The sequence below is a fragment of the Marmota marmota genome, unplaced genomic scaffold, assembly GCF_001458135.2.
Source record: "Marmota marmota marmota unplaced genomic scaffold, marMar, whole genome shotgun sequence".
NCBI classification, from domain to species: Eukaryota; Metazoa; Chordata; class Mammalia; order Rodentia; family Sciuridae; genus Marmota; species Marmota marmota.
In genome coordinates, this window is record NW_025999977.1 from 20,220,245 (window position 1) to 20,245,709 (window position 25,465).

A 25,465-nucleotide genomic window follows, 5' to 3' on the forward strand; every position below is an offset into this window, starting at 1 on the left:
ATTCACTTCTTATTAACTCAGGAGTCATGCTATCAAAGTCTTTTAGGCTGAATGATACTATTACATACAAAGGAAGGACTTTTTAATCCAATTGGTAACTTTTACTAGAAATAAAAAGTATATTTCTAATCCATTTAAGAGACTATATACTTTTGAGCATTTGAACTCCACATTGCTAAGCATTCTTATCTCTTTATTAAAAATACTTCCTAAAGGTCATTCCTGGTTAACACTCGGGAACAAAAATATTATTTCTATAACATTTTATATGAATTTAAACTGGGTTAAATTCTTTCAATATAAAACAAATAAAAACATGACATTGGATAATGAATAATGCACGTTACATTAGGTAATGAATATTGACTACAAGGACATACTAATCAGTGATATAAACAAGAAATAATTCCAGTCACAACACAGACAGGCTTTGGGGACATTAGAATGGTGTTCAAGAACAGGAAGATTGTTCAGCACACAGTGTTGTTCTAACTGTCTAACTGGTTAGGATATCTTGCCATCCTTCTGTTATCCAAGACTCCCTTTTCAATGTTTTGCCATTGTGTCACTTATTGTCCTCCCTCTTTCTGGCATCTGTACTACTCTTCTTTTTAATGACTTGCTTCTGCTTTTGTTGAGCCTTTAGTTTTCCACATCTTCTACTTGCTCATTGGTGCTTTCTCCCTCATAGTTCCTATTCTCTGCTTTCCTATGCATGCTAGTAGTTATTATTGTTGCTGTTTCCTCAGCTGATGGCTCTATTTGTGTTAAATACTGAAGCTCTCCTAGAAAAAGAATACAGCAGATTCATTATTTATCCTTGTCCTATTGGACAGAGTTTTCAAATCAACTCATCTCCTGAGTTACCCAACATATTTTAGCTTTGGTGGCAGTGCCTACTGTTGATGCAATCAGCTATCATTGGTGCAGGGGACCACATAGCACACTCTCCTTAAGGGGACGTAGGTCTACATACACAGGCCTACAAAGACTTACAGGCCTACAAAAGCTAATTTTCTCAATTTATATGACTAAAAATGTTTTCAGTTTAGTCATAAAATACAACTTCTTCCATATATTACTGGTTAACATGTGGCACATAAGTGAAATGGGCAAATCTCTTTAAACTGGGGGAGAAAATGCATGGAACCACCACCAAAGAATTTGGGGATTGAAAGGTTCAGTGTACAGAACTCTTTTACATTCTTTTTACTTGTTATCAATGAGAACAAAGAGCAAGATGAATAAAAAATGTACTGTGAAAATAATTTCCCTGAATGTTAATTAAGAAAGGCTCAAAGTACATAAATGACTATTATTATTATTGCACTTATTTGTTTATTGGATTATTTGTTTATTATTACTTGTTCTTTGAATGTATCATTCATATAACTGAGAATTTTTCACCTTTCCATCCCCTTTCCCAAAAGGTCAATCTAAATACAAACTCAAAATGTTTGCATGCATATTACTCTTAAATTAATTAAATTATAAAGTCAGTTTCCTATAGATAATACTTACAGTTAAAATTGCTTTAGAAATGTACATTTCATATAAGAATTAACAATTTATTTTACATTTTGCATAGGAAGAATGTAGGTAGCTGGTAAAACTCACATCATTTAATTATCGGACACACAGAGAAATCAAAATCTTTGAAATCAGAAAATTTCTAATGTGAATAAATATGTACCTTTAAAGAATCTGAAGAATTCTGTAATGTTTTACATGGCATTGAGTGAAAAGGTAGTAACTTATGCAAATGAAACTTAAAACTCAAACATTATAAAATTTACATCCTATAGTGAGATGACTAAAAATTGCTGTTATAAATGTTTCATAAATTATAAAAGTTCCCAGTTGAAAACATGAAAAAGAAATCATTTAATAAAATTATGTGAACATTCTCTTAGAATACAGACGTATTTACCTAACAGTGTTGAAATAAGCAAACCAGTAAAAAATAAGACCATGATAATGATTACAATAACATGAACAAAACACAAAAACCTCATTTCAAAACAGCTAAAAACAGCCCAGTGCGGTGGTGTACATTTCTAATCCAGCTACTTGGGAGGCTAAGGATGATGATGGCACATTCCAAGCCAGTCAGCTAGGCAATTTTATAAGACCTTGTTTCAGAAAAAAAAAAGGGGGGGGGGATAAAAGGGCTGAGGATGTAGCTCAGTGGTAGAACACTTGACTAACATGTGAAGCCCTGGGTATAATCTACCATACAGAAAAAAAAAAAGTGAGATTTTAGAAATGCTTTGCTAAATAATGTGTTCATAAGTTCAACTAGTTTTCCTGAAAATGCAATTTGGTAAGTCACTCTACAAAAATATAGGGTCATAGTGTACAACTGTGTTTGTATCATGTTCTTTAATTTAAGCAACATATTGTAAACATTACATCCTCTATGTGAATATAATATACATATTTTAAAATCTGTTGGTTATCTCACATTTTAGGCCAAAGTAATATCAAGCAATTCCAGGTCACTGAGGTTGTTGAAAAAAGAGAGTAGGGAGGAAACATGTACAAAAGTGAATTCTACACTGATAAATCAGTGATCTCAGTGTTTTTTTTAAGTGGAAACTGACTAGCATCTTCTGTGACCAAAATCTTGAGGAATCAACCAGATTGGAAGAGCCATACATGACAAGATGTTTCTAGATTTGTTGGTGTAAGTTATCCTCATTGATCATAACCCCCCAAGGGAAAGCGTACCATCATCTTACCATAGGAAGATCACCCAGCAACATGCACATGCCTGACCAGCTCTAAGAGGCTTCCACACACTGTCTCTTCAGATAAACCAAGTTAATTCTGCTTATGATTTAATTTATAACTGTCACTGCTCTAGCTGGGCCATTATCTTTTTAGAGCACTTTCTGGACAGTAAGGTGAGCCATTCATTTCATAAGATTTTGATTCAAAGACAAAGAAGTAATTCGGTATTTTTAATTACTAATATAAATGGCCAAGAGGAACCATAGTACTCAAGTTAGTAACTGAAATTCAGCCTAGTAAATAAGCCAAGGGTAATCTTTTTAAAAAAAATTGTTATCAAACCTGTTATTATAGTATTAAAATTAAAATAAATCAGGTTTTAGTAAATCATATCATTATATTATCATTCTAATTCTTACATGAAGGATACAAGTATGTTATCATGGATTATATGTCCTTAGCCTTCACTGGAGCCTTCATTGAAAAAGAAAACAACTCTAAAGACAAAATATTCCTTAAATCGTTCTACACAGTTTATCAAAAATAGAAGTAGATTTTTAAGTGTAATTATGACTTCCCAGTGAAAAGTAAAGAAGGGAAAAATTAAATCAAAGACAGGAACTTAGGCTTATTTATTTATTTTAACTATGCTCCTTAATTTCCAAAAAGCTTATTTTAGAATATTCCAAACAATTGAGGGTGTGCTAAATTTTGTCAGTTTAGTCTCATACTTAGTGATCCTCAACTTGTTTTAATAAGTAAAGTAAAACACAAGTGAAGTCATTGTTCTTGTATTATGTAAAATATATTTTTCTTCACCTTTCCATGCAAATAACTATATAACCATTATGATAGATATACAGACAAGGAATCATACATTTCATCAAATAATTTTTGCATTTGTTACTATAATCCCTGATAATTTATGGAATATCAGTTTAAGTATTTGTAAGTATTCAGATGATTAGTATCTATATGCTTTTTTTTCATTCAGTTTGGCATTGTGTAGATATTGTACAAGTCACATTTATATATTAATATTAATCAATATAACCCTTTTTCCATACCATAGTGATACTGAATACATTTTCAGTTTATAATGCTTGATTAAATAAGCACATTAACTCTTTAATAGTTAAATTTATACTGGTTGGCTATCTTATTATGTGATAAGCATTTCTTGGAAATGAACTTTTTTCCTTAAAATAAAATCACAGTCCAAATTTTATTTTCATTATATTAGACTTATTATATTATGCCTCTTTCAAAACTTGCCAGTTGAGCTAGATTAGATTTAAAGATAGCTATTATTAAAACATTCTTGTAGTAGTATATTTATTTAATCTGTGTCCATTTTTACTGTGTTGTAAATATGTATTCTTGAAAGGTAAATTGTATTTCTTAAGATGTATGCTTTTCACATTGAAATGTATTTGTATCAGAAATATTTATCTTGGTTTGTCATAAATGGGTACAATCAATGTCAAATCTATACAGACCAAAAGTTTCTTAGTAGATCATTCAAACCTAGTTTGTTCATTTGTCTACAGCTCTGATATTTAGCCAGAAATGGTGAGGCATCTAAAATGCTGAAATTTATTCTCTGCATACTTGAATAAAGTTATAATTTAGGAAAATGGTGGACAAGTCTCTGGAAGGCAGTTTTAACAGCTCTCCAAGGCCAGGTCTTTTTACCAATATGATACGTGTTTTCTCATAATTAAATACTCATTGAGCCTTGAGTTCCCCCAGTTCCTAAGCCAACTAATTACTTTGCACATAAAGTTACTGACTGCTGGCCTCAGGTCATTTCGCTTTCTTAGGCTATTTGTATTATTAAGTTATGTTCAAGACAACTGAACAAAAATGCTGTGGAAATAATTATCCAGACAAGTAAGTGAAATGAGCATGTTCTCCAACAGTAGGAATTATTAGATTCCATGCTTCTAAATACCAAAACAAGGGGACAGCAGTCTCTGTGTATTGATCATTCATTATGAATGAAGGCACCAAAAGTTGATCAACTCTTTGGCTTAACTTAAAATCAAGAGATATTTCATCTTCTGTTTTAAAAAATCCGTCAAAATCTAAACAACCTCATTCAACAAATACTTAATGAATGGTTATTATGCTCAAGGCACTGAGCTAGAGGTTGTAGCATATTTTCCCTAAGATTTTAGACTCATTGAGAAGACAACATAATATTGATAATAGTAGTTATTATCATTATTATAGTTGAGAGCTTACCATATACCAGGTGTGGTTTTTTCATGATTAATCTGCATTCAATCCAGTTATATTGTGAAATTCTTTATATTATTAGCTTATCTTACAGATAAGAATACTGACTGAGATGCACAGATGTGAGTAGTTTGTTCTGGGTCACACAGCTAACCCCCTGTGGAGATAGGATACAAACCCATCGGAACACCTGCACCCAACCAAGATATGAACTTTTTAGAAAGTAGATAAAACCCAGGAGGGATTTAAATAATAAGGCAATGAAAATTAATACAATGTAATCAGCCTCTGACAAATTTCTCCAGTGGATTTTTAAAAGTTAATACAAATACTTTTCTTCTATAGTTAGTGTTTGTTTTTGTAAAGCAGCCATGTCTAAGCTTAATGTGTGCCTTTATATTATTTCCTCAGCTTACTGTACAATTGGGGATGGGCTTTTCCTGGTATTATTTTTAATTTGTTCAATCAGTTACACATGACAGCAGAATGTTCTTTGATTCACTGTACACAAATGGAGCACAATTTTTCACTTCTCTGGGTTGTACACGAAGTAGGGTCACATCATTCGTTCAATCATACATGTAAGTAGGGTAATGATAGTATTTTTAGTGTAAAGAAATGTATCTGTCCTTTGGGTCTTTATAAGTGTCTCTTTGCAAAGGAAAGGCAATTATCTCCGTAGGAGGACATTCCTGATCCTTAACCTTCTCGTTAATATATCCTTGGTTAAACCTAGAAGAGCTTGAGCAGAAATGGAGAAGAGAGGGAGAAGTTACAGGGCTCAGCAGGTCTTCCATCTTCTGGTTCTTGGGACATAGATCTGTCACCAAGCCCAGTTGGTGACTGGCACCAGGCCTGGCCAGCAAGGCAGGCTGAGGACAGCTTCTCTGATATCCTGGAGAATGTCATTACTGTCATTAAATGACAGTAAGGGGAAAGTGACTCTACTGTGCCTCTTATGTGGATAAATGATGGATTTTGTTTGCACATTCCCAAATATAGAGCTTACTAAAGGATGCTTCAGGACTGGCTTCAACAATGTGCAACATGTGCAGTGACCCAGGGCCCTATACTTAGAAGGACTTGCTAGTCGGCTTCATACTTGGCTGTCACTATTTTGAGGTTCTTGCTTTTGGAAATCAGGACCTCCATGTTTTCAATGTGCACTGGGCCACAAATTATGGAGCTTTGGTACCCGTAGTAATGTAAGAGAGCAGCAAAAGAAGAATCTGGAAGTGTGATTTACATATCCAATTTTAATTTGCAATTAAATTTTTCATAAATAAATAAAAGCTGACTCATAAATAAAAGCAAAAAGATTTTACTTCCAGCCTAATATCTAAAAATCAAGAGAGATGAAATAAAAATCTTTAATGAGACGTTTCTGTCCCTTAATATTTTTTTAAACATTAGATTATTTTAAAGTAATTATTTTAAAACAAAAAACTAACAGCAAAGTCAAATGGCAGGCTAAGGGCATCATAATTACAACCTGAGGAATACATCCTCCTGTCATTTACAAATAGGAAGTGCTGCTGCCAAGAACCATGACTCAGACATCAAACAGTGATAGCTCTTTCTTGTGTTTCCAGGGCTTCTCTCTCTTCCTATCATGTCACCATGACAGGGCTTGTTTCCAGCTTCCCACAAGGTCCTGCCTCCCACCACAGGATAAGTCAACTGCCAAATAAAACTTGTTATTACCTGGGAAAGTGGATATAAAGACCTAGTTTTGCCCACTGTGTCTCAGTGTCTGTCACACACACACAAGCACAAACATCAAGCTTTTTAATGAAAGCTTCTAAATTTGCAGAAAAGAAAAGGAGACTAATGCATTCTAGATTTAGTAGTAGAGGGACCTTACAATTGATCTTACAATCTTCTCAATACTTTTAAAATTTCTTTCAGTTTTGTATTTCTATTTTATTTATTTATATTCTTACTAATAAGACAACTAAGACCTAGAGTAATAAAAGTTAGACTAACTAGCATAATTCTGGTTATGTAGAGTCAATGATAATGATGAATCTAAAACTCGGGTTTTCTGACTCTTAAACTTTTAACTATTTTTCTATTATTATTCATTTAATACTCAATGTAAAAGTTTACGGGAAAGGAAATTTTGAGTTTTCTGTTTATTTGTGTGTGCCGTTTAGGAGCCTGAAAATGACAGCCCACAGTTTGTCATTCATTCAAATAAAGTTTTATTTATAAACAGTCACACTCGTTGGTTGACAGATGTTCCATGACTACTTTCACACTATAAGAGAAAAGTTGAATAATTGCAATAATGACCACAAGGCTTGCCAAGAATATTTTCTACCTGGTCGTTTACAGAAATAGTGTTTTGACTCCTGATCTATTAGGATATAAGTTCCTTCAGACTCTGAGTTGAGGCATCCCCAATGCTCATATCAGTGTTTGGTACAATAACTTTAAAACTAAATTAATAGGATGTGGGTAATAATATCCAGAATAAATAGGAGTAACTAGATAGGATAAACCACAGATAAAATATGGGATATTCCACTTTAAAATTTCAAAATTCTAAGTTGTTATGGTGTTGCAGTCAGTTTAATGTTCTAAAAAAATGAGTATCTGTCCATAAATATAGAACCATTTACATGTGTAAAGTGATGCTAGTATTTTTTCATAATTTATATCAGAACTATGGAAGCTTAAGGATCCATGTTCATACTGATGCCAATCTTTAAAACAGATGGTTGTAATAAGACCTAAACTATTATTAATAAATTGAAGAGAGTAAATGGATCATTTCCAGAAGACAAATTATATGAATTTCTATCCTCCTGTTACCTATGCAGTTTGTTGGGTGATAGCTTTGCAGAAACACCCATCAGAATTATCATGCTCAATTAGCTGTTGAAATAACTTGGTAGTACTATAAGACAGAAATTACTTACATTTAATGTGTTGAAGAGACTATGTGCCTGATAGAGATGAATTGGCATCTTGAAAATACACCACTAGAGGGAGATAGCTACCTAAAGGGTATGTAGAGAGATGAATTTCTGCCTTTCGTCACACACATCTAAATATTTCAAAAATTCAAATATAACTGGTGTGGGTTTCCAAAGTTTCTATTCAGCTATATCCATCGTTCAGTTCCAGAGACAGTTATAAAACTCAACTCCAAGAGTTTTCTGCTTGCATTACTCCCAAGTTTCCTTTGTTTATTTTATTTTCTCTATTGTCACCACTTCCCATCCCATACTCACAAACCAGACTAGCTAGTTCATAGAACATTTGCACAAAAGATTTCCTATAAAAATGGATACAGAATTATAAGCATCTTGTTTACTCCGAAAAATTTAAAAAGTCTTTATTGATGAATATCAGATTCATTTGCAAATGTATTTTATTTTCATATTAATAGTGAATGTTTTGGGAACTAAATATCAAAAAGCAAATACTGTGAACTCTCAGGCTAAGATGGCAATTGTTCCAAAACACCTGAATTTTGGATGGCCTAATTTCTAAAGATTACACTATGTATTATGTTGCTTAAATAAAAATTATGTATATTCCTTTCAGTATACATTTCTCTATATAATATACAGTATCTTCAAAAATCAAATGTTGAGTGGTAGATCCTTTGGTGGTTTGCACAACCTATACACTTTTCTTTACCTTATTTCCTTATAAAGGCAGGGAAAGTAAACTAATATTTATTAAAATTACACAAAGTACTAGGCACATAACTAATACAACAGATTTGTTATTTCCCTTTGTCTTTGCAAAAAAACTCCTGAAGTAGAACAGGTATTATCCTAAATTTGTGAATGATGGAAGGGAAACTTGAAGAAGCTAAGAACTGTCCTAAGTGTAGGCAACCAGAAAATGCAAAACCTGCTTTTGAATCTAGGTTAGTATGATCCTTACCCAAGTTCAAGTTTTTTGGTTTTTTTTTTTTTTTTTTACTCTGCCTGCTTCTGTCCCTTGAAATATGTGAGAATCTACATATGAACCAAATGTAATAAAATATGCATAAAACACACCTGTTTTAGCCACTGTTTAAAATGTATTTAGAGCAGTATTGTTGTATATTTATAAATAGGAAGAAATAGGGAAAGGTGCAGAGATCAAAGAATGTTCTCTTATTTTAGCAAGAAAATTATGTGATGAATGTTATTCAGGTCCCAAATAAATTAGGGTTCAGGTGTTTCTTTAGCTCTGCCAGTAAACAGGAGGACTGAGCCACATCAACTCGCCTCATATAGAGCTATCTGAAGTATGGGAGAGGCTAATTAGTTACCATACATCTCTTGAAAGTTAGTCTTTTCTTCCTTAAGTAATTTCATGTATTGATTTTTGTTCCCAAAACTTTCAAATTGAATTTAGAGTGATTCCCCAAAAGAGTACAAATAATTAATTGGGAAGGAAGGCCAATGTACAAATTTTACAGGAAAAAAAAAAAGTATCAAATTGTAGAAAGATTTAGTACAAATCCTAAATCTTGGTTCCCTAATGGATAGAAAATAAGGGAAATCAATGCATTGCACAATTCCTATGGCGTTTGAAGAAAAAGCCTACCATCTTCAGCAGAGGGTCTATAGATTTGGATATTGTCCTCAAGGGAGTGCAGGCAGGGATGCTAGAGGGATGATAATAGAAAGAGTGGTGGCTTTGAATACCTGAGCACCTTGATATACATAAAAAATGAAGTTCTCGAAAAATAGTTTTTAGCTTATCAACTACAAAATCATTTTTTGTACAACAAATACAGTTTGTAAAGAAAAAGGTTATTTGCAAATGACTTTTAAAAACCTTTGCTGGAGTTTTCTCATCAAGATCCCTTTTTCCGAGGGGAGAAATGAGTTCTGTGATTTACAACAGGGTTATGTAGAGAGTCCAGGGGTTCCAGGTGGTGTCTCAGGGGACAAGTTGGCCCATTTCTTTAACAGCAGAGCAACTCCCGCTTTGTGTGTTTTTTATGACCAGTAATTCCTTGGATTTAAAAGTAATGCTAAAACCACTGCCCGCATTCAGCTCCTGGATTTTCACAGAGCATAACAATTCTGGTCCTGAGGAAGGCAAGCTTTCAGAGGAAATGCTGACTAAGAGTTTCCACACTGCCCTTCCTTGACCTGATTCTTTGAATATGGAGAGAATAAGTTACCATACTAAACTAAAATAGCCCTTAAGTATCAATTATTGCACCACATAAACATTTGATCTGTGATTTAGTGTCCTAGAAAATTTGTCCATATAGAAGGAGGGTACTCCAGTACACAGAACAGAGTGGTTCTTGCCTCTGACCTATCATTTATTGATTTTTTTTTGTGCTCTATTTTGGGAGGGAGGCAGGATGATAAAAGCATAGTTCCCAGTGAACATTTGACTATATAAAATAAGGAACACATTGTTAACACATGACAATATTTTCCTTGTGATTTTATTTGAGTAGAGTAATTCTAGGGTAGAAAAAAAAATTGGGTTCTGACTGGCCCACCCAAGCAAAAACAAAAATGGTGAAATTACTAATCATGATGATGAGGAGGATAATAAAACTTGGAGAACTTCCTTATAAAATTGCCCTTTTTCGTGTATCCTCAATATGGGGAAATAGTTCAAGGCTGTCCAATCCTTCTAGTAATGACAGAATATTAAAGTTGGCCATTGAAAAATATTTTTATAAGCTCTTATCCATCATTCTGTATAACAGTAGGAATAGGGAAGAAAAATGATTTGTTTTAGGTGACAGAATTAATTGAGAGCAAATAGGGACAAAATCTAGTTTTCTCTGTCATCCCCTGCCTTAGTGAAAAACTATAAACTATACCATACCATTTTCTTTGTTCTGAGATTATGCTTTAAAAATACCTAATATTTGCACTAATATGCAAATAAAGATGAAAAGTAATCCCTCCCCCCACACACATATACTTCCTCTCTTCCTCCATTTGTCCTATATCTCAATTGGAGTTAATTCCAATGCTTCTTAGGGATAAATCTTAGAGACACCTGGAATTCATGGATTGGTAGATTGTGTAAGGACAGTCAACTTGAACTGAATTAAGGAAACAACTGAAATACTACTTCCATATGTTATTAATAAATTATTAGCTACAGAATTATGAGTAAACCCAATGAATATCCCTGACCAGGAAATAGTTATTTTGTAGTTTTAGACTAACCTCTGTTGAAAAGAATGGACATTCTTACTAAGCTGTATTAATTTTTTGTTGAGTTTTCACTTTTGATGCAAAACAAATAACAGTTAATGACCAAATCATTGACAGAGATTTTGGGACATTCACTCTAGATAAGCATAATATAACAGGTAGATTTTTTTCTTTTTTTTTTTTTTTGCACCAGGGATTGAACTCAGGGACACTCGACTACTGAGCCACACCCCCAGCCCTATTTTTGTTGTTGTTGTTTGTATTTTATTTAAAGACAGGGTCTCACTGACTTGCTTAGCATCTCACCAGATATTTTTTAAGTTAACTAAACTGGGAATCCAGAGACATGAACTCTTCGATTATATAGTTGTGACCCTGGAGATGTCATCGAATCTCTTTGGGTCACAATCTCTTGTCATAGATGGCTCAGTGAACTTCTTTGTCTCTCCTGCCTCTTGAAGTACTGGAATTCTTTAAAATAGCATTAGCCTGTAAGCTTTGTGCTGCCCAGTCTGGTGATGACTACCTGTGGGTACTTGGCCCTCAGTGCTCCTCTCTTCTCCTCCTACCTCATTTTCTATGAGAAGGATATTTTAATGGGGTTGAATGATCTCAAAATCTCAGGCTTAACTCCACTCCTTATGGCCTCTGAGGCTTATAATAATTCACTTAACCTCTCTAAATCTGCTACCTTAAGTGAAAAAAATATATATATGGCTTAAGTAGTAGGTTACAGTAAGGATCAAGTATAAAATTGCATATAAGTTGTAATTTTTTATTAAACAAAAGGAATGATGTCTTTAAGGAATTGTGCTTTGAACTTCTTTAAAAGCCTTTAAAATGTTGCTCAGTGTCTTAGTTTATTCAGGCTGTTTTAGTAAAATACCAAGAACTGGGGGGCTTAAAGACCAGACATTGTTTTTTGTTTTTTTTTTTTCCATAATTCTGAAAGGTGTCACGTCCAAGATCAGAGGCTGGCAGATGCAGTTCTTGGTGAGGGCTTCCTTCCTGGCCCCTGAGGGTTGCCTTCTCCCTTATCTTTGCTTCCTGTTTTCCGAGGGACACCCATCCCATCATGGGGATCTGCTATTATGACCTCATCTAAACCCAATTACCTCCAAGAGGCCCCTCCTCCTAGCATCACCACCTCCAGAGTTAGAGATTCAACATATGAATATTGGAGTGTGGGGCACAAACATTTAGCCCATAACACATGTTATTTCTGGAAGAAGTTAGCATAATTGAGAGGATATTTTGATAACCCCAAAGGAAAAGGAAATTCCCAAAGGAATTCAGACCATTAACAGCTTAAATGACTATAACTTTGCCATTAAAATTTTGGCAACTCAAAATGTCAGAAATTAGGGCTGGGGTTGTGACTCTGCAGTAGAACGCTAACTTAGCACTTGCAAGGCCCTGAGTTCAATCCTCAGCACCATACAAAAATAAATAAATAAAATAAAGGTATTGTGTCCAACTACAATTGAAAAATAGATATTTTTTAAAAAATCAGAAATTATGCCATCTTAACAATTCCATATATTGTACAAATCTGTGAAAATTAGATATTCTAAAGGAACTGTAGAGATCAGATAGATTATCTTGTCTCTTAATGAATATTGAGATGACTAGAAGCTGAGTGTTTTCATAAAATTAGTGATTATGAGTACAAACTGGTCCTAAATAGATGGCCTCTTTTTCTCTACTCATCCCCAGTAACAGCCATTTCAGCATCCCTAGGCAGAGCACTGTATTACTTAAAGATTTTCTTCTGTCATGCCTTATGTAGAGTGTATGTACGGTTTCCTAACAGTGTGATCATTCTGTAGAGCCAGCTGGAAGGAATCCCAAAGAACATTTTTCCCACCTTCTTCAGTTTGATATGGGGCAGCTGAGAAGTCCAGTGGCTAAGCAAGGGGTCTCATAGCTGGCAGAAGAACAATGCAGGAGAATGATGCAGACTTTGAGGAGGTCAGACTTGAAACGACACTCAGCCTTTTTTTCAGCTGTGTGACCTTGAGACAAGTTATTTTAGTTTTCTAAGCCTTCAATTCCACATCTGCAAATTAATGATAATGTAAAGATGAAATAAGGTAACAGATAAAGTGCCTGGTATATAATAAACACTCACCAGCCCCCCAACTTTTTGTTAGTAGTAGCTCAAGAACTAACAACCGCAATTCTTACCTCCCAGTGCAGTGGGCTTTCCAATGCACTTTATGTTACATGAGTAACACTATTTTGAACTGAGACTAATAAGTACATTTTTAAAAACCTTGTCTTCCAAAATCAATCTGTTCACATTTTTAATAATGCAAGAAAAAAAGCTTGAAGTTGGCCCACAGAGATTTTTATGAACCAAAGGGTTATTTTTAATTGGATTTTGTGCCTGTTGTTATGGAAATAGTTGTTTCATAGATAAAGCATTACGATTTCACTGCAAGATCAAGCCCAGAATGGGGTATAACGATGATATCACCCTTATTCGTCTTTTTCTTGACACCATATCTCAAATTAAAAGAACAGGAGTGAAGCTGCTTTAAAAGTACATATTTCTAAGGAAAAAAAAATCTCCCCTATAAAAATAGCTTTAAAATGATGTAATCTCTTTTCAAAGATCAAAACTAAGGATGACCCTTAGTGCCCAGAGGATGCTAAGCTGTTGCAGAGTTATTTAACATTTCTTTCTTTTCTATTGAAACTTGAAAGAGTTCCTCTGATCCTGGAACTTGCTTTCAACATTTGGTCTCACAGTATTTTTGCTGTTGCTGAGCCAATAGGTTTCCTCTCGTTATCCAATGATTAATCTCTCAAAACTGCTCTATCCAGAAGAGTTTTTATTCATGTCATATCTGGATGTATAATTTAACTTCTCTAAAGAAACACAAGAGACCATTTCTAATTTTAATGATGGTTGATACTCTTTAAAGAGTTGAGGCAATTCACTTTGCAATATAGTTAATATCCCTGGCTCATTTTAAGCCCCAGAAACATACCTACCAAGAAATAAAAAATTTAAATATGTCATTAGTACACCATAAGAGAGAAATCAAGGGTGGGGAGGATATCTCACAGTTCTAAAAGCAAACATTGATCTCATGTGAATGGGCCCCTAAGGTTTCTCTTGTTTCCCCCCTTTTTTTTCTTCTTTTTTTTCTTTCTCCTCCCTAGTCTGTATCTTTACATATCTTTACATATGTCCTTCAAGCATCTTTAGACATCAATTGGTTTTGTTGGATGAATTCGGTTAAAAAAATTGTGAACCCTAATTCTGATCCTCAGTCAGGGAAGTCATGAAATTCAACAATATTATGTCCTTCCTTAATTTATTGTGCCCATGAGATTTAGTATTTTTAAAAAAGGGGGGGGAGAGTAATCCATCAGGAAATTATGTATATTTAACTTTATATTTTTCTAAATGAATCATAATGTTGGATTACTAGAAATACTTATTTCTAACATAATGTCCATTTATATTAAAAAACGTTTTCTTTGTTTTTACATTGAAGAGAGAGTCTAACTCGGTCATCTCAGTAATTTGCACTAAATACCTTTCTAAAGTGATGTCTGTCCTGGGTCTATCTAAATTCTATTTGCATAGGGTTTTGTACATTTGCTGGAAGTTTCTTTCTTAGTTGGCTGCACTGCTTGCCCTCTTTCTTTTGGGCATTAGCTGGAAATCCCTTTCCTCCACTGTTGGCTAACACCACTTTCTCTCCTTCCAACTCAACCCTTACCTTTTATGGCTATATCTCATTTATTAGTTTTGTCCACCTCTGGTATATCAGTATGTTTTCCTAGATGTACAAAAGGGCCTCCACTGTACAGATTTGCAATGCATGGATCACTTGGTAGTAAGGAGTTTTTTAGACTTAGTTTTTCAACAGAAGAGTCCATAAATTAGGAGGCTGATGAATTTAGGAACTTGGTGATTATTGTAGGCATATGACGTAAGAGCCCAAGATCAGCCATCACACAAGCAAAATCCCTGGAGCCTTCATGCCATAGTCTAATCAGCCAGTTATCCATTCAGCTGGAAACTAATGGCCTGTGGTCAGGTGTCTCACACTTTGCATGACTATCACTGCTCCATTAGAAATTAAGTGATAACTGCAAAATCCTTTAAAATGTATGTGTATGAATTGGGAGGCTTCCCAATGCTATATTGACTGTGCCTATTTATGACAACAGGTTAATTCACTTGCCTTAGATCAATGCATAAGGTTAAAGATTCTAATCGTCACATTTGAATGTTTGTTAACTTGTCATTTTCCTTGCTTGCTATGACTCTAATGGGCTTGAAAAATTGGTCCACCAGTTTCTCTTCTCTCTCTCCTTTGTCTTCCTCCGCTCTCTCATTTCTTTCTCTCTTTCTCTCTCTCCTCTCTCTCCCTGACTCCCCCCTTTTCTTTGTCTCTTTCTCTCACTCTCTGTGAGGTTCATTGGCTTGACTAAATCTGAGTGTCCATAATGACTGTTTGGCATATTCTACAGGCAAAGGTCCCGAGACCCTTTTTGCTGGCTATAACCTCAATGATAATGAGTGGCACACTGTGCGTGTGGTTCGCCGAGGAAAAAGTTTGAAGTTAACGGTGGATGATCAACAGGCCATGACAGGTAAATGCCCTTGACTCCATTGCCTTTTCTTCTAATAAAGCTTCAGACTTTCTCATTTCCTGGCTGTGTGTTTTCAAACCAAGCCTCCAGCACAACGTGCAGCTTAGGCATCCAGACCTTTATTAACTCTGGATTTTCTAGCAGCGATTTGTTTCAATAAGCAGCCTTTTAGGTATTTGCTCCCAAGTGAACAGCACTTTTGATGTCATCTTCTTTGTCCTTTAATAATCCAAGAAGAAATTATGGCACATTTTAATCTCGTGGCTTGATAAATATCTTAGTGCCTCATAAAACATTGAAGTCACCGCTTGGATGCTGATTTCTGTTCAGTTTCTTTGTTTCTTGTATATTTGGGGGATGTACAGAAGCAAGTTCTGCTTTTTTTTTTAGCTTCTAAGTAAATAGATGGATGGACAAGCCTTCTGACAGGTGAACTTGCCTTTTCACTTTAGGCTATAATAAATCATTTGGGGTTATTTAGCTAAGGAGATTAAACTCTAATATCAAGGATGTCAAGTTCTATCCCCAAGTTGTAGAATCTTGACTGAGGGGAGCAGTCCACCCTGGAGACCTCAAGAAGCCAAGTGATAGAGGAATCAACATACTTTCATTTTCTCTGAAAGTCAATCCAAGCATGTGACCCACAGGGATATTAGCCCCTTCTGTAGATCACATCTCCACGTTAATTACTTGAGTTTAGGCACAAGAAGGTTCTTGGGCAGAAGGGACAGGTCTTTGCTAGATTAAACCCCAGAGGGTTCCCATGCTCCAGACAGCCCACCCTCAATGTGGAGCTTGACCTCTTGAGGGAAAGGGGTCATTGTTTATGACCCCTTTGTTATAAACAATGACCAAATTACACCTCATCCCAAAATACTTCAGCATGCGTTTTCTAAAGATCTGAACTCCCTTTACCTAACAAAGTAAAAGTTACCAACCTCAGTAAATTTTGGGTTGATGCAACGTGTTTTATCTCTTCTGTCCTCCATACTGCAGTTTTCTTAGTTCACTCAATGTGGTTTATATAAATATTTTTCCCTCTAGCACAATAAGCCCCGAAGAGTCAGATCACTTTGTTGTCCTGTCTCCTTAGTCTTCTTTAATCTACATTTCCATAAACACTCTTTGTCTTTTATGACATTGATATCTTTAAAGTATGTGATTCCTCTCCTACCTCGTACGAATGTAAAGTCACTCAGTTTGTGCTTATCTGATGTTTCTTCATGATTAAATTCAGGTTTAACATTTCTCAATGAAATACCACATTGTCAGTGTTGTGACCTTACAGGATCCTATCTGGAGTGCATGCAGGGAGGCACATGCCATCCATGTCCCTGTTGGTGGTTAAATCTGATTAGTAGGTCTATGTGTCATTCAGTTTTCACTGTATAATTATTATGTTTTCTCCCTGGCAATGATAAACTGTGGAGAGACAATAAGACCAAACCCACAGCCTTATACTTTATCAAAAATTTTCCCAGGGTTTTACAATTATCAAAGATCTTTTCCTAATTCAGCCTTCACCACAGTAATTACAAAATGATTTTTTTCAAACTCCAGCACCCCTTCCACATTTACAGCCAACACTTATTTTCTCTGGCAATCCACAACCCTCCCATATCTCTCCCTTCTTTCTTTGTCTCTTTGATTTTTTCTTGCCCCTCCTTCCCTCCCTCTTTCCTCCCTTCTTTATTGGTGTGGAACAACCAGATTCTACATTTTTCCAACAATTTATAATTACTCTTAATTATTTGGGTGCTCAAATTTTCCCTGTTTTAGCTAGTGTGAGTCCTGGCAAGCTGATAGCTACCATCCTTTGATATGCCCCAACTTCAATTTTATTTGTTTTAGTTCTTTCTTACTTTCTGGCATGACATGAAGTTTTGGGTACGACTTTTATTTATCATACTCCCCTCTTGGAATTAGCCATTTAGTTTCCTAGAGAGGAAAAGGTCTGGGCAGAAAGGTGTACCCCACACTGCTGGGGTCCGCTTCCTGACCATTTCATCAGCACAGATAGGGATATACATTCACCTGCACATTCATATAAATACACACACATGCATCTAAATTACATGTGTGCTTAAATGTGCGCATACACATATTTTGACAACATGAATTCACACTGGTACCTTCATACCTGAAGCATTTTTTGTTCATTTTCCACATTCTGTATTTCCATCTTTTAGGCCAAGTTAAGAATCTTGACTCCTAGAGATCTCATTTATTTATTTGCTCATTCTTATAATGCATCTGAAATCATTTCAGAATTGCTTTGCCCATACCAATATAATCCAATAAATGAACTAAAAGTAATTCAATGTTCATTCATGATTCTTCTTCCCATTCCTCCCTGCCTACAACTCAACATATATATTCACATGCTGAGTTTATCAATAATGTGGGTTAGTCATTTAATTCATTTCCTCCTTCCATTCCATCCTTCATACCTTCTTTTTTGTTAAAGATCTCATGAAGGATACAATTCTTGATAATAAAAGCTCACCTAGATTTATGTACAATAAAAATGGTTTCCAAAAATAGCAAGGGGAACTTGCCATTGGGATTACATTTAGAATGGGACATTTTTCTAACACCATAGCGACCATTCAAAGCAGCCCTGAATTGTCAAAGCAAATGGGCTTTTGCTTATTAAATAATGCAATCTGAATTTTTTAAAAAGATCTTAAACAGGAAGGCACTAGCAACCTTTCACATGAGGTCATGCTTCCCCACATCTTCAACAGGGCAGTACATACTCAGTCTGTCCCTCACCCAGGGTGGCAAGGTCAGGAGTAACTAGCAGAGAAACCCAAGGAAGGTCTCACATGGGAAAGGACTGTACAAAATACATTGGATCCCTACATAGAGAGGACTTGGTTTTCAACTCATTGCTTTGTTCAAAAGTTCTGGAATCCTGTGTGTCTGGGCTTGTATGTGTCCTCACTGAGTAGAGTGAACCATACATCCAGTCACTCAAGCCTGAGAGCCAGGAACCAGGGCTTCCTGCCTCCCCATCATCCTGCACATTATTAGTAAATCCTGCAGCTTATGTCGGCAAAATTATCTTATTTTGTCCAATTCCTGTTACAATTACGTCATTCTAACCTATTGTACCAACAAAAGGGCATACACACACACATACACACACACAGAAAATGAGGTGAGAGATCTGCCCTGGGCCTCCTTTCCATCTCATGTGAGCCACTAACCTCTGGGGCTCAGGACTCTCACTCTGGCTCCTCCCAAAGGCTTTGTTCAGCTGTCTCCTCTTCCTAGAATCCACTTCTTCCTGTCCCTTCCCCAGTTTTTAGCCTGGCTTCTTCTTCTTAATTCTTCAGATCTTATTTAAATATGATCTCAGGCACCTGCTCCAATTCCTCTGACGCTGACCCACCTGGATCATCAGATTCATAGCATTTTCTGAGTGTCAGTATTTATTTAGTTATATGCTCCCCTCTTTTTGTCTGCCTTTCCCCAGTGGACTGTGAGTTGTGTGAACACAGGGCCCTATCTGCTGCCCTCCTGTTTCCTCATTGCCTAGCACAGCACCTGGCATATATACTGCACCTGCAATGACTTTAAATGAATTAACCAATAGATTTAAGGCTTAGGAGCTATTTTGTACCATATCAGAAATTTAATCTAATTCAGAGCAAGGCTGAACCTGAAATAATTTATCTTGTCATCTGTTTTGACTTGGATATTGTCCTTTCTACGCAAACACACCATTCAGAAAACATAATCATTGTTTTTTTTATTTTCCTTTGCGATACTGGGGATTGAACACAGGGGTGCTCTGCCACTGAGCTACATCCCTAACCTTTTATTTTTATGTATTTTTCTTTTTAATTTTGAGGCAGGGTCTCTCACTAAGTTACTGAGACTGTCCTTCAGCTTTCTATTTTCCTGACTCAACCTCCCAGGTATCTGGCATGACAGGTGTGCCCCACCATACCCAGCTTATAGTTTTTTCTCATTGGAGGTTACTGTGAATCTGGTATGTCCTAGACACCATGATTGGAGGAATATTAAGATTTCTAAATTCTCTTGCCCACTCAATGTCTAGAAATGACAGTGCATTTTTAAATGGTTAGAACCATAAAAATCTTTCTTCATAAAATTTTCCTCCTTTAAAGCTTTTTACTTTTTCTTATTTACATGACGTACATTACATATGCAACAGTAGAGGTAATAGCATTACTGATGAAGATTAAACTCAGGAGTAAATTATAAATTCACTCTTTTGTTGTTGTTGTTGTTGTTGTTGATAGGATGGGACCTCAGGCCTCACACATACTAGGGAAGCACATTACAATTGAGCTATATTTCCAGCCCAGAAAATAACTTTTTAAAAGGCAATGTTTAAGCCGGGCATGGAGGCACATGCCTGTAATCCCAGCAACTCGGGAAGCTGAGTCAGGAGGATTACAAGTTCAAAGTCAGCCTCAGCAAATTTAGAAAGGTCCTAAGCAACTTAGTAAGACCCTTTCTCAAAATAAAAATAGAAAAGGCTAGAAATATGGCTCAGTGGTTAAGCACCTCTGGGTTCAATTCCCAGTTGGAAAAACAAAAGAAAGAAAGGCAATGGTCAATGTTTTCTAGGTGTTAATTCCCCCCCCCCAGCCCCGCCCATGAATAAGGCTTTTCTGCCATCAATGTCTGTGTGGTTATATATGCTTAATATAGTGAAAGTGGGCTTTTGAGCATAGACCATGCTGTTTTTGTCTTGTGACTGGGCCATTGTTGCCTCAACACTATTTTACTACCTTTTTATTATTTATGCTCTGCATAAATATTCTATTCCTTTGAGGAAGGAAAGCAGATATTAAGTGTTATTTTTGTCACTGAACTTCTCAGTCCTACTAAACAAAATGTTCTTGTCTATTTTAGAGCTGCCAAGAAGTTGACAATTTAGAGTGGTATTTAGTTTCAAGTATTAGAATTTTTTTTTCTGGATATTTTCTTATTGTTGGCTGTTGACTAATAGAGGCTTTAAGAAGGAGCATGGCAGTATCAGGATTGGGCTGGGGTCCACTGAGTTAACACTCAAGATTTTAAAGCAGCAAAAAAGATAAAAATCAACACCAGGGATACCCGAACCCAGGTGATTTTTCATATTCTCTTCATATTCATTCTACATTGCTTATTAATTCAATGCCTCTGGTGTCCCTGGAGCTTTATATTTGGAAATTATTAAAGTTTGATTTTATTTGCTACCAAGGAGGGGAGAACCCTGCAGAGCAGTTTCAAGGTCATTGAATAAGAAGAACTATAGGAGAAGAGGCGATGTCATAGGAGAGCAAGAATTGCAAGGATTGTAACAGTATTTTGCATCAGATAGACTCTCAGAAGACATGGCATGCAGAGAAGACCTGATTACTTACAGTGACACCTTTGTTTTACAAAGAAGTGTGTAGAGTGGTAATCAGAATAAACCAATAGCCAAAGAGAGAACATGGGGAGGATGCCTGGAGTGATATCAGAAAGGATTAAGGATGACTAAAGAGTGTTTGAAAGTTAGGTAAAGTACAATTCAGGGAATTTTTTTTTTTTTTTACAGCGATGAGCTTATGATCAACAAAGTCAATTAAATATGTAAACAGTTTTTCTTACACATCAAAGGGCACGTCTTTTATATTCCACATATAGACAATTCCTTAAGATACCACCTAATATTTTACTGTTTTGCTTAAAGACATGGAGGGCTGTCACACTGGTTTCAGAACCCATGTAGGTGGGCTGTTCAGTCTTCATAACACCTGGGAAGAAGCCCAGGGGTTCAGCCCATTTTATCAAGGGCTGATTCTGCAACTGGCTCTATTAATTATGTTCATAATATCCTGGATGATAGGCTAGGGTAAGCTTAGTAAATTTTCCAATTATGCAAAAATTGGGCAGGGAAGCTAGTCAGGAATCTGGCTGGAAGAACTTGATTGTAATTTAAATGACCTTTTTGACTTGCAGCAGAGAGTGTAATTAGACAAGAACATGATGCTAGGGTCTGGGGTTTTGGCTAGGTGGTAGAGTGCTCGCCTAGCACCCCGTAGGTGCTGGGATCGATCCTCAGCACCACATACAAAGTAAAAAAAATTAATAAATAAAGGTATTGTGCCCAACTATAACTCAAAAAAATAAAAATAAAATAAAAGTAAAAAAAGAACAGGATGCTAGGAAGGAACTACTAGTAAAGAGTACCCAGAACTAAGTTGGCTTTGATGAATTTGGGAAATCTGGGGGAATGAAGATTGGGAAATCAGCAGCACTGACTAGTGAATCAGTAAGTCAATCCCCAGCTTCCTGCGAGGATGTTTCAAGATTGTACCTTGTAGTAATGCAGCAAAATGTGATGGTATTCTCAATTTGCTTATGCTTTAAATGAGTACATTGTGCTCAGTGTGGTTATCCAAAACAAAATGATGCCAGGAAAATGGCATTGTTCCAGAGATTCAAAGATTTCTGAGGTATGTGAGAGAACATTTCCTCAAAGAAAGACTGCTAGCATACTTGTCACAGGAAAGGAAGAGTGAAAATAATATATTTAACTTTAACCTATTTTTATGGTCCACTATTGGAAAAAGAGTCAGTAACTCTTCACTCTTTCTATTAGTATAGGAACAAATAGAATTATATGTTTTTCTGGGAAAAAATATAAAGAAAAATATCACTTAAAGCTGTGATGTAGCAATTTCTACTGGGATGATTTAGGACAGTCGTCATCCTTGATTCCTTTCTCCCTGCTTGCCTTTCACCTTTTCTTTCTCTTTCCTCTCCTCTTATTCATGTCTTCTCCTCTATTGTTTCCTTCCTTCCTTCCTTCCTTCTTTCCTTCCTTCCATCCTTCATCTATCTATCTATCTATCTTATCTATCTATCTTATCTATCTATCTATCTTATCTATCTGTCTTATCTATCTATCTATCTGTCTCTTTCTCTTTTTCTTTCTCTCTTTCTCTCATTTTCCAGAAATTCTGAAACATTTTTATTGAGGATGATTTTTAATAAGACTAAAATTTGAACAGGAATTCAAACCTGACCCAAGAACATTTTGTTACAAAAGCCAGCCTTAGCCCGTAACCTGTGTACACATCAACTATGTGTACTTACTATATGTAACTATCAAGGATGATGTGGGATTCTTATATTTTAAAATGTGATATTGCTATGGAAGTCTACATTTGAAAGTAACTTTCAGATACAGAAAATGATAATAATTTGTTATCTTTTACTTTAGGTCAAATGGCAGGTGACCATACAAGGCTGGAGTTCCATAACATAGAGACTGGCATCATCACAGAACGTCGGTATCTTTCTTCTGTCCCCTCCAACTTCATTGGACACCTGCAGAGCCTGACCTTTAATGGAATGGCATACATTGACTTATGTAAAAATGGTGACATCGATTATTGTGAGCTCAATGCCAGATTTGGCTTCAGGAACATCATAGCAGACCCTGTCACATTCAAGACCAAATCGAGCTACGTTGCCTTAGCTACCCTGCAGGCCTACACTTCTATGCATCTTTTCTTCCAGTTCAAGACTACATCCCTTGATGGGCTAATTCTATATAACAGTGGGGATGGAAATGACTTTATCGTAGTTGAATTAGTTAAAGGGTAAGTGTATGTTGGCTCAATGACAAATAAATAAAACTTCAGACAAGCGGACCTCTAGTTCAAAAAAATACATGTGAAACAATGTGCTGGCATATAAGGTGGTAAACAGGAACAGGGACCTCATAAATGAGGAATTAAATAAAAATGGATTCAGTACAGTCCTTTATATAGACATCTCCACAGATGAAGTCCAGATAACATCAAGTTCTAATTTATTAGGCCTTCTATAAAAATCACACTTTCCCTGTGTATTTCCTCATTATGCAAAATATATTCTGCAAAAGAATTTATACAAGACTATAGGACAATCTCTGCTAATTCAAGTATTCAGATTACTTGAATTTTACTAAATCTCACTTAATTTAATTTTATGACAGAGTTGAATAATTTAGAAAGGATTTTTTTAAAAAAAAATTTCTTTGGAAGTAGGATGAAAAACTGATGACTTTATTTATTTGAACATTTATCAATCACCCATTTAGTGGCTGTTATTGCATATTTACAATAGGCCAAATATATAAAGTTCCAGAACATTTCATTTCCAATATAAAAACAGGGATTCTAGAAAGGGGGTGTAAGAAACTGAGAACCACCATGCAGTGTGGTGAGCAGATAATGGAGAGAGAGTTGGAAATGTGGAAAGCATATTGAATGATCCTCCCTTCTGCTGAAATGGAGTAGTTTCTTCCCCTCTGATTAGCCTCACAGAACTCATGCTCAGGACTTCTAGCAAGGGTGGAGCCACCTGTAAAAGACTCAAATCACCATTTGTAATACCTGACTTGGGGCTGGGGATGTGGCTTAGAGGTAGAGTGCTTGCCTGACAGGCAAGAGGCTGTGAGTTTGATCCCAAGAATCCCCCCGCCCCACCAAACATGTGGCTTGACTCCATCAAAACATTATGACACTTTCCTCTCTTTCATTTTCTCCTCAGGTACTTACATTATGTGTTTGATTTGGGAAATGGTGCTAACCTCATCAAAGGGAGTTCTAATAAACCACTCAATGACAATCAGTGGCACAACGTGATGATATCAAGGGACACCAGCAATCTCCACACTGTAAAGATTGACACAAAAATCACAACACAGATCACCGCAGGAGCCAGGAATTTAGACCTCAAGAGTAAGTACCCGCTGAGTCAGAGGCACCAGCATCACACCACATGGCCAGCACACAAGTGGAAAATCCCTTGCTTATAGATGTGTACACGCCTCTGTGTTTGTGTGTATGTGTGTGTGTATGTGTGTGTGTGCGCACGCGCGCACACATGCTCGTGCATACTTCTTCTGCAGAGGCTGACCAGAATTTCATTTCCAGAACATAATTAATAATACAACACACAAGGCTCTGTTCTCACTTTAATGTGAAAGAACATATGTATTTTTAATACCAGCTCAAAAAAAATGCAACACCTAAGAATGCATGCATGTTTAAAATTTAAAGAGTGAGAAAAATGTACTCATCATCTTGATATCATAAGGAGAAATTGCGTATGCAAAGTTTCCTTAGTCCCCGCAGTTTTCAGTTGATTCAGAGTCAAGGTAACCAGACATACGAAGAGTTTCTGCCAGAGTTTATTACTTTTCTTTCCTTGGTGAGATTTCGGAGATGCTTTTAGACCCTCTGACCAATAAGAGTCTGAGCTTGGATTATCCCAGGTCTCCAGCAGGGAATTCTATTTCCTCCCCCAACTCCTTAACACACACACACACACACACACACACACACACTGACACATATGTGCAGGAATACTTCTTTCACCAGCTGTTAAGAAAGTCAAACAGACCTCTTCCTTTCTTATTAATATTTGATTTCTTGAGTGAGCAAGGAAGAATACTTAGAAGGTGTGTCGATAATAGGAAATAACAAAAGTTTCTATTTGAATGAAACTTTGTGATTGACTAAGAACAGTATCCAAACATCCCATCTGATTTAACACAATCACAAGCATTGGGGAAGTATCATTGGCAGGTTATTCTGAATATGGGAAATGTGTTTGAATGACTTGCCCACAGGGAAAAAAAAACTACTAGGCAGAAAGCAGCAAACCTTGTTCCTCTCTCTCTCTCTCTCTCTCTCTCTCTCTCGCTCTCTCTCTCTCTCTCTCTC

The 25,465-nt window shown here is 36.0% G+C and overlaps 1 protein-coding gene across 44 annotated transcripts in view; it reads left to right on the plus strand.

Annotated features, from left to right (window-relative positions):
• Nrxn1 (neurexin 1) overlaps positions 1 to 25,465 on the plus strand; it is a 1,091,229-nt gene that overhangs the window by 517,567 nt on the left and 548,197 nt on the right. For all 44 annotated transcript variants that reach the window (XM_048804359.1, XM_048804357.1, XM_048804361.1 and 41 more), the window contains 3 exons: positions 15,615 to 15,737; positions 22,972 to 23,353; positions 24,288 to 24,478. In XM_048804359.1, the coding sequence (XP_048660316.1) occupies positions 15,615 to 15,737; positions 22,972 to 23,353; positions 24,288 to 24,478 (696 nt within the window). The remainder of the gene's footprint in view (positions 1 to 15,614; positions 15,738 to 22,971; positions 23,354 to 24,287; positions 24,479 to 25,465) is intronic.